The sequence below is a fragment of the Capsicum annuum genome, chromosome 3 (genome assembly GCF_002878395.1).
Source record: "Capsicum annuum cultivar UCD-10X-F1 chromosome 3, UCD10Xv1.1, whole genome shotgun sequence".
Classification (NCBI taxonomy): Eukaryota; Viridiplantae; Streptophyta; class Magnoliopsida; order Solanales; family Solanaceae; genus Capsicum; species Capsicum annuum.
In genome coordinates, this window is record NC_061113.1 from 29379444 (window position 1) to 29389361 (window position 9918).

Here is a 9918-nt window from a genome sequence, read left to right on the forward strand (position 1 = left end):
CATATTGCCCTTAAAATTTAAGTAAATCCGAATCTGTCCATGGTGGATTGTTTTGATAGGCTAAAGTAAATCGACCATAACTCTTTTCTCCAATATCGTATTTGGGTGAAATTGGTATCGTTGGAAATATAATTCAAAGGGCTTTCATTTAATATAAAGTAGGACACCCAGTTCGTCCTGTACAAGGAGTTATGATCATTTGAAGTTGACCCTAAAAATCTATTTTGAGAGGCTGAAGTAAAACGAGTATAACTCATTACTGAGATTTTGGATTTGGATGAAACCAATTGTATTGGAAAGAAGACTCAAATATCTTTCTTTTGATAGGTGGCAGCTCTCCCAGTTCATTATATTAAGGGAGTTATGATCGTTCAAAGTTTACCCAAAAAAATGGCTGACCTCAGTAGTTTGTGTGCAGGAAATTTTCCTGCACATTTACTATTCCCAATATCCCGGCCACCGTTTTATAGTTTCGAACGTGCTCGATTATATCCGAAACCTATCCGTTTTTGGAAATCTTTATATCGTTGGAAAGCTTATTCAATAACCTTCGTATGGAACCATCGACAGGCAAATTCCGGTATAAATAAAATAAAATAAAATTAATTCCATATAAATAAGACCAATACACGTACTTGAATACGCCAATATATGTACTTGAATACGGGGTGTTATAATGTTGGTTGGATGTACTTGGTCGCTTGCTTGTTAGCGATTATAGATATATCTTTTATTTTTTGAGCTTATTTTATGTTATCATGTTATATGTTCAAAATTCATCCAATGTTGGCGATATTGTAGTGTTTGGTTAGGTTTAGGGGTGGTTTCCGATCCACGATGGATTAGAGATACCCTTTATGGCCAGGCCTTGGTTTGGATTATGACAAAGTTGGTATCAGAGCCTGGGTTTGGTGTCATTCGTGTCCACAAAGCTGTGTCAAGTAGAGTCTCTTTTATGGGTGTGTAGTGCGCCACACTTATAATGGAGAGGCTACGAGGCATTTAGGAAAGTTTTCCTTTCTCGTTTTTCTATCTCAAGCTATAGAGTCTAAGGTTTTGAAATCTTCTCTAATCCCTGTATGTTCGCTTTCCATATCATGCCTCCCAGAAGATTTGATGTTCGTAAAAACTCATCTATCCCATATAAGGACAATGTGGACAGAACTCGTCCTACTAAAAGTGTTTAAACCCGATCTAGGATCGCTACTTCTGATTTGCCTAGTGGAGTTCCACCGGTTCCCCCTATCCCCTCTTGTGCACCTCAAGCTTGCGTATCTAATGCTGAGTTTCACTAGTCGATCCACTTGCTTACTCAATTGGTGGCCTTTCAGATTGAGCAAGTTGCTTCTGTTGCTCTATCCTCTGAGGAAACTAGAGTTGGCCAATTTATAAGGTTGAGTCCTCTAACTATCACTAGTTCTAAAGTTGAGGAGGATCCTCAAAATTTCATTGATGAGATGAAAAAGATTTTTTGTATGATGCATGCTACTGATGTGTAGGGTGTGAAGTTCACTGCTTATCAATTGAAGGATATGGTGTATCAATGGTATGAAGAATGGGACCAGTCTATGAGTGATGACGCTGAGTCCGCTTTATGGGATGACTTCTCTAGTACTTTTCTTGATCGCTTCTTTCCTCAGGAGTTGAGGAGGTAAAGGCTGAGGAATTCGTAAACTTAAAGCTAGGCAGGATGACGGTAAAGAAGTATGCCTTAAAGTTTCATCAGTGTCGCAATATGCTTCGAAATTAGTGTTTAGCATGAGGGCTAGAATGAGGAAGTTTGCTTATAAGTTGTCTCGTGAATTAATCTTGGAGGGTAGGGCTGCCTTATTGAACAAAGATATGGACATCTCTAGACTTATAGTGTACATGAAACAAGTGGAAGAGGAAAAGAAGTAGCAAGTAGAGATGAGTGAAAGGCGGAGTAAGAAGTTTCAGTATTCGAATTTGGGTGGAGGTCAGCAGCAAAATGGTAGAGACGGTGGAAAATGGTCTAAGAAGAAGTGGGGCAATTTTGGTTTTTACTTTACGGTTAGTGCTCCTTATCTGAAGCCATCAGATGATCATTGTTTTTGGAATAGTGTGGGTCCAAGGGTACAGGGTGACCATTCATAGGCTAGTGGGGTGAAGTCAGCTCCATCATATCCCTCTTGTAGATTTTGTGGTCAGGTGCATTGTGGTGTTTGTGAAGAGAGAAGGAATAAGTGCTTCAGATAGGGACAAATTGGTAATATACAGAGGGATTTTCCTTCTAGGGTTGCTTCTGGAACAAATAAGATTCCTGTTACTATTTCATCAACTCCTGCTCTGGATTTCTGTTACCACTTCATCAACTCCTGCACCAAAAGGTGCTACTTCTGCTTCTGGCTCCGACACTGGATGGAACCGTCTGTACACTCTTGCCACTAGTAGGATTCAGAGGTGTCCCCCAATGTTATTGCTGGTACGCTCAAGCTTCTCTCATGATTTATATTGTCTACTTGATCCTGGTCTACTCTCTCCTATGTGACCCCTTATGTAGCAATATATTTTGGTTTTGACCCTGAGTGTATTCCATATCCCTTTTCTATGTCCACTCCGCTGGGTGACTCCATTGTGTTAGAAGGGTCTGTAGGGGTTGTGTGATGTCGGTTTATGGCAGGAAGACCTTGGTGGATCTGATAGAGTTGTACATGTTAGACTTTGATGTGATTTTGAGGATGGATTTGTTGCATTCGTGCTATGCGTCTCTTGATTATCGAACTTGAAGGGTCAGTTTCCAATTCCCTAATGAGCCAGTGATCGAATGGAAAGGTAGTTTCCTAATGCCTAAGAGAAGGTTCATTTCGTATCTTAGTGCCCGAAAATTGGTTTATAAGTGGTGCCTTTATCACTTAGTGCATGTTAAGGATTCTAGATCCGAAGGTCCTTCTTTGTAGTTTATCCCTGTGGTTTGTGAATTTCTTGAGGTGTTATCTGATGATCTTTCTAGTGTTCCTCCCAATAGGAAAATCAATTTTGGGATTGATTTTCTTTCGGACACTCATCCTATTTTTATCCCTCCTAACAGAATGGCTCAGACTAAGTTGAAAGAACTCAAAGAGCAGTTGAAAGATCTTCTAGATAAGGGTTTTATCCGCCCTAGTATTTCTCCTTGGGTTGCTCCGATTCTATTTGTGTGTAAGAAAGATGGCCCCCTTCGGATGTTTATTGACTACCACTAATTGAATAAGGCGACCGTGAAGAATAAGTATCCCCTTTCGAGGATTGATGATCTCTTTGATCATCTTTAGGGTGCTAAGTACTTTTCTAATATTGATCTTCGGCATGAGTATCATCAGTTGAAGATTAGGGAGTTAGATATCCCTAAGACTGCTTTCAAATCTAGCATGGTCATTTTGAGTTTTTGGTGATGTCCTTTGGTTTGACTAATGCCCGGACAACATTCATGGATCTTATGAATTGGGTTTTCCGTCAATTCTTGGATTTGTTCATGGTTGTGTTTATTAATGTCATAGATGCTGCCAGTGGTGAACTGACCATCTTTGGTAAGCTTTTAGTAGGGGCGATCATTCTTATCACTTAAAAGAGGGGGGTGGAGTGTTTTGGATTATTTGGGAAATGTTTTGAGGTAAGGTTAGGGAGAGCTTAGTCAGGTCCCAAGCACCATTAGTGGTGACTTGGTGTACTTTGAGTTCTTTCTCCTCCTCTTTGAAGGGATCACAGATGAGGCTTTTAATGGGTTTTGTGTGGGGAATCCAAGTGTCCATAAGAAATTTAGCTTTGTTTCCTCTGTAGATAGACTAGGCTAATCCCTTGGAGCACTCTTTTAAACCTGATAGGACATTTTTCCAGGTCCTAGAGACCATTCTTTTATAGTTATGGTTTCGATTTTCCCTTTTGTATTAGGTTGTAAGTACTTTTGCGCAGAGGTGGTTGGGGTTCTTGAAGAGTCTCCAAGCAAGACTAGAGTGTCAAGCATTTTTCCGATACTCAGCTTTGTGAAGTCCAGGCCTCACATAGACTTTTTTTGGTAAGGGTATCCCAACCAATGAGATGAATTTTTTTCTTCTCAATCGTGCTGCCCTACACAAAGTTCCTTTGTATTTTGTCAATGGCCTCAATTGTTTTTTGGGGTAGTCTTAAGGGCATCAATGATTTCACCGTCCTTGAGAGGTTTAACCAACATAACTTTGGTTTCTTTAGGCAGAATTGGGGAAGATTCAGTTGTTTGGAGGGTTGATCAAAGGGAATTGTTATGGTCTGTGGTATACATAATGGTGAAGAAATGAGTGATGTGGTTCCTAATTTCTTCACTACTCAATATAGTATGTCTAGCCTCATCTTACAAGTAGAGAATTTTATTCCTTCTCTTTCTACTGATGGTGGATGCATGAAAGAATTTAGTATTAGCATCTCTTGCACTGAGCCAGTTAATTCTGGATTAGATTTTGCAGAAGTCCTCTTCATATTGGAGGGTGGAGTTGTATTCCTCAAGGAGTTTAGTTTCCAAGTTGTGAAGAAAGCTGCTACGGTGGTAGTTCTTGGACTTCTGGATTCCATCAAATCTAGCTAGAATTTTTTTTAATTAATGAAAAATATTGCCAAAGGCATTGGTTTTCTAATCGGTAGACTCTTTTTGGAATGCGTCAATGGTTAGAAAGAGGCTTTAGGCGTTGTTGAATCAGGAATCCCCCAGGTTATTGAAAGATTGGTGACTGCACCACATGGGTTCAAACCTGAGAGGTTTTAGAAAATGTGGCTGCTTGTTGTCATTGATGTTGATGAGCATAGGGGTGTGGTCCTATTTGGTCCTGGGTAGGTGAGTGACAGTTGTCTTAGGGTAGTGGTTTATCCAGAGGTTATCTGTCAGGCACCTATCAAGTCTTTCAAAGATGAATTGTCTTTTATTCCCATATCTTTTATTGGTCCATGTGTTCTTATTTCCTTTGAAACCTAAGTTTATCATGTTGCATTAATTAAGATAGTGTCTGAAAGCATTGGCCTTATTAAAGTTTATAGGGGCTACACCCAACTTATCTTTTTTTGGAGGACTTCATTAAAGTCACCCCCGTAAACCATTTGTAATTTTGTGATATATTACAAAGTTCATCCCAGAGTTTTGTGTGTGTGTGATGATCAGGGCTAGCATAAATAGAAGGAAAAAGCCAAGGGGTGTGATCGGGGTTTATCTTGATCATAACATAAATACCGTGAAGAGATGAGGAAAAATTATCTAGGTGGAGGATTTGTTCCTTCCACATTATGGAGATTCCTCAAGAAAGGCCTACAACACTGGATTGAACATGCACATCAAAGCCAAGAGAGTCACTGAGGGCTTTGTGTTCTTTCATTTTGGTTTCTAACGGAACCAACATTGTCGACTTGTGAATATTAATCATAGTCTGGCACTGTCTCCTGAAACTAGCGGTGTTTTTATCCCTCGTGTTCCATATAATGAACTTCATCATTTTTGGGTTGTTGGTTACGCGATTCATTAGGCTTTATCCTTTCCCATGCTGTATAAAAGTAATTAACGCTACCTGTGGGCTCAGAATCACTGTCGCATATGTTATTTCTATTGCATTCCTCACCAGGCTTTATCCTTTCCCATGCTGTATAGAAGTAATTAACGCTACCTGTGGGCTCAGAATCACTGTGGCATATGTTATTCTATCGCATTCCTCACCATCAGTGAGAAAATTTTTATCTTCTCTGGTGAGTATGCTATAATAGCTGAGATGAAGGGCTCTTCAAAGTTTTTGTGGAGGGTTTTTTCTAGCAAGAATGGTTCTAGATTTGGGTTCCCTAATGTGCTTAGAAATGACTCCATTTTTGAGTTCCTCTGACTGAGAGATTCTAGAAGTGGCAGATTTCTTGCTTCTGGGTCTTCTACCTCTTTTGCCAAATTCAGATTAGACAATATCTGGGATGGGTTATATTGTGTGAGGGTGGGTGATTAGTTGTTGTAGAGGTAGGGCATGGTTGGAAAAAATGGCATAGTTTGGAAGACTTATCCCATTAGCGCACTATGATCTTCCATGGAGCTTAGATGAAGGAGTGCTGAGGTCTGTATCGTAAGGAGAGTTTGTTGCCGAATGTGTTGTCCAATGTTTTCAACCGCTTAACCCACAATATCTTGTTCCACTTGGGCTAGGTAAGTTGTGTCTTGCAATTGGATGACTATCGGTTGGTTGCCCACCGATAGTCTCATTTGAATCCATTTCCCCTTCAATGTCTTTTCCAGCCATGACGTCGGATGACGGTCTGACAGTATTGGGGTTGTGAAAAAGTAGAGAGGCTCGAGCATTTGGTGGTGATTTATCAAATAAGGGCGTTGGTTTTCGACTTTAAAGTTGTGTCAAAGTTGTGTTTGGTTCGAGTGAGAATGACTTTTCCGGCCATAGAGAGATTATTAAAGGGGGAGTTAGCTGGGAGAGAGTAAATTTATTTGTCTCTTTAATTCATATAAGTATCTTAGGTGTGATGATTATTCTTAGCGGATGAGGGTTACTCTATTTCAAAGAGGCTGATATAGAGATTTCCATAGGTTCCACCGAAGAAGATGAGTGTACGTGTCTCGTAAGACACACTATGATTAATTGCATTATTAATGCAATATTTATTTTTACCATTTTGTTCCTCGGCTTTAGCAGTTTGTAAACAAAGCTTGTGGCTAGAGGGTGTGGGGTCTTGTGGGTCCCCTGGAACCATTTGGTGATAGGCCATGCTTGACCTTTTGTTGGTTCTCATTCTTCTGGTTACCGGTGTGACCACTTTCGATTGGTCGGTGGTCAGTGGTGGTTTGAATTGGAGAGTTCTGAGAAGACGTACCTGTTACCCCATCACGGCCCTTAACCTAGTGCTTGTGATCTTGGGTAGTGAATTTGTTTTCCCGTTTTTGGTTGCATTCTTATTTTTGGGGAGAGAGACCAGTTGCCACTCATTATTGGTTGTCTTACCGTTTTTGGAGTGGATGTTGAGGGTAGATCTATCTGGTATTGAGTGGGGGTTGAGGAGGTGCAAAATTTGGATATGTGCCAATCCTTCCACATGCAGTGCATAACACTCCATCCCATTCATACACCAGCATTTGGAAGTGTGTGCCAATTGTGCTTTTGTTTTGACTGGTTGTTCAATTGGCACTTGTATATAGATTCTAGCGTATCCCCCCCTTAGAGAGGAGGAGGTACATGTATCGATTTTAACGAGTTGGCCTAGTTTCTTCCCTACCCTTTTAGTATGAGTCTATCGTAGAATTCAGTGGGTAGTTGTGGAGTCTTACCCATATAGCTGTATGGGTGAGGGAGGCTCTTTCAGGAATGAAATTGGGCTCCCATTTCTTTACAGATAGGAATCCTCCTGTTACAAACCATGGTCCTCCATAAAGGACTTTCTGGGCATTTTCATCCAGTTCGATCTTTGCTGTATAATAGCAATGCATTCCGTAACTCTTGGAGTTTGCTTTTGAGGTATGAATGAGTTAGTTTCCTTTCAAGAAATTTGAGAATTATGGAATGTTTCCAAGATAATAGATTCTGTTTTACTCTCTATCTGTTAGGATTATATTGTTCGTGTCGGGATCCAAATCAATTACATTCTTCCCTTTTTGGTAAGTGTAGTCCATATTTAGGGCATTTTCTCTATTCAGGAGTGCATCTTTGAAGGTGGCTTTATCGATTTGATCTTCTTCCATATTGGTGGATTGGTTAGGTGGCTCTGTTGGTATTTTATCTGGCAGAGATGGCGCAAAAGGAGTCCAAAAGGAGTTAATTACGAAATTTGGTTTTCTAATTCATACCATATATTATAAATCAAAATATTCTTTGACTATTCCTGCTGTTGTTACCGATCTCCTTTGTAGCCCGACTTCTTCTGCTGCTGCATCTCCTCCTGGTGGTTGGTCTTCACTTTACAAGCTAGCTGTATGTTGTCCAGGGTTACATCAAGCTGGTGTGCTTTTTGAGAATTCTGATTTTGCGTTAGAACGTGAACTTGGCCCTGATGAGAATTATCAAAATCGGGTTTTTCCTGAATCTGAAACGATCCATTCTCAGCCTGTACCTTGTGGTGATGTAGCTGATTGTGGTTGGTCTTTGTTTGATGATCTTTTGTTTGATACTATTTACGATGCTTCTGAATCAGCCCTAAATCAGCCTGAAGTGGTGGAAGAAGAACCCCAAAATCTAGTGGTGACCCCAATAAGGTAAAAACATTCTCACTATCTTGTGTTTGCATAAAGTAATTTCATCATGTTAATATGTATGTATAGACAGTGGCAACAAGATTTTCATTAAGGGGATTCAGAAGTACACGTACGAACTAATCAAAAGGGTTCTACATGTAATATATATATATAAAATAATTTTAACTATGTATAAATAGTATAATTTTCCGCCGACGAACCCCTTGGCCCAAGGATAGCTCCACCCCATTGTGTAGACATTGAAATTTTGTGACTCTGTATAAGATAAGCCCAATCTCTTTTAGGTTGTTGGAGGTTACTCTATCCTAAATATTAGGTCACACCTACATAAAGATAATGTATTTCCTTAATGAGGCATATCAAAATCCCATAAATACTAAATACATCAAGTAGGTTTAACTCGTCTTACATTAGAGAAATAGACTATTAACAGCCCTCAAACCGTGCAGAAAATTCAGAGAGAAGAATCATGGTAGGAAGAATTGTACTCACATTTTGTCATGTTTTATTTGTAATTATAGTCAATTTCTACAACAACAATAACATAAGGAGTGGAATCCCACAAGTGGGGTCTAGACGGTAGGATTTACCTAGACCTAACTTCTACCTCGTAGAGTTAGAAAGACTGTTTCTGGTAGACGTCAGCTTAAATAATGCCTGGCAATCAGTATGCAGATGGGGTACAAATATGGTAAGCACTAACAACAACTTCAAGAATACAAATCGTCGTCAATTTCTATCGCTTGAAATTTGTTGCAGACTGTATGAATTGATTTATGTGTAAATAATTGGTAGCAATTTGTTTTTCATTTTTTCTTGTTTTTTTCTGAATTCGGACATGCGAAGAGGCAAAGAATTTACAGATCGCCTTGTTCACATTTGGCTTCTGGGATATGGAATTTGAGCCGTGAGCAGGGGAATAAGCTACTAGCTAGTAGATTCAAAGGGGATTATTTGTACATATGTGATTGTCCTGGTTGTATTCACATGGAAGAGAAGAGGAATTACATGTTATTTAGGGGGATTTTCAAGAATTTCAAGCAGTCGAGGGTATGCAGGATGATTAATGATGGTAACAGGAAGAAGATTGATCTGAATTACACGTTTTGCTCGTCAAAACAGACGTGGGATCTGCATTCGGCTTTCTGTTTAAGGAGGTATTTTGGGTACCATGACGATGGAGAACCAGTTGTTCACGCTTATGTCTGTGAGAATGGCCATGTTTCTGGAGCATGGACTGATTGGACATTGTATACATGACTTAGTTCAACACCAATTACGGGCTACTTGGGTTAACTTGAACTGATTTTTTGGTGTTTTTGTGACTGGCATTTTGTTACTTTTTCCATTTTCGGATGGTTCATGTATTTGGGATTTATGTATGTTGTGATTGCTTACTGTAGTTATTTTCCATATTTGCATTATAGAGTTTAATAGATGGAGTATTTATGTTTATGTGAGTGTTTCTTCGTTGATTCTTCTATATACAGTGAATGCATGAAATCCAATTGAATGGTTGTCGTTCTGAAGGCGTCTTAGAAATAAAATAAGTGATAGATGGAATCGTTCAGTAAGTAGATTGAGAAAGTGCAGGGCCCAATGAGCTCTCCATTATTGCCTCTTGGCTTTGCTTTCCTATAAACTATATTTAAAATGTAGCTCAATTTGACCTGGTCGGTCACGCTTTCAAATGTAACTTCAAATTTGGTTTAGAGATCATATTTCCATTTTCT

At 39.5% G+C, this 9918-nt stretch overlaps 1 protein-coding gene across 1 annotated transcript; it reads left to right on the forward strand.

Annotated features, from left to right (window-relative positions):
* The first annotated feature begins 4910 nt into the window (after positions 1 to 4910).
* LOC107854415 (phytochrome A-associated F-box protein-like) lies at positions 4911 to 9640 on the forward strand. The gene is made up of 5 exons (XM_047408219.1): positions 4911 to 7451; positions 7541 to 7591; positions 7844 to 8185; positions 8861 to 8876; positions 8981 to 9640. The coding sequence occupies exons 1-5, from the start codon at positions 7354 to 7356 to the stop codon at positions 9443 to 9445; spliced, it is 972 nt and encodes a 323-aa protein (XP_047264175.1). The 5' UTR covers positions 4911 to 7353; the 3' UTR covers positions 9446 to 9640.
* Positions 9641 to 9918: the final 278 nt, after the last annotated feature.

What these genes read in the sequence shown, in the direction of transcription:
- LOC107854415 (XM_047408219.1), top strand. Translation starts at nt 7,354, where the DNA reads ATGGTCCTCCATAAAGGACTTTCTGGGCATTTTCATCCAGTTCGATCT. An exon ending in TCTTGGAGTTTGCTTTTGAG is followed by an intron (nt 7,452 to 7,540) that starts GTATGAATGAGT and finishes TCTATCTGTTAG; the next exon opens with GATTATATTGTTCGTGTCGG. An exon ending in ATTACATTCTTCCCTTTTTG is followed by an intron (nt 7,592 to 7,843) that starts GTAAGTGTAGTC and finishes TCTCCTTTGTAG; the next exon opens with CCCGACTTCTTCTGCTGCTG.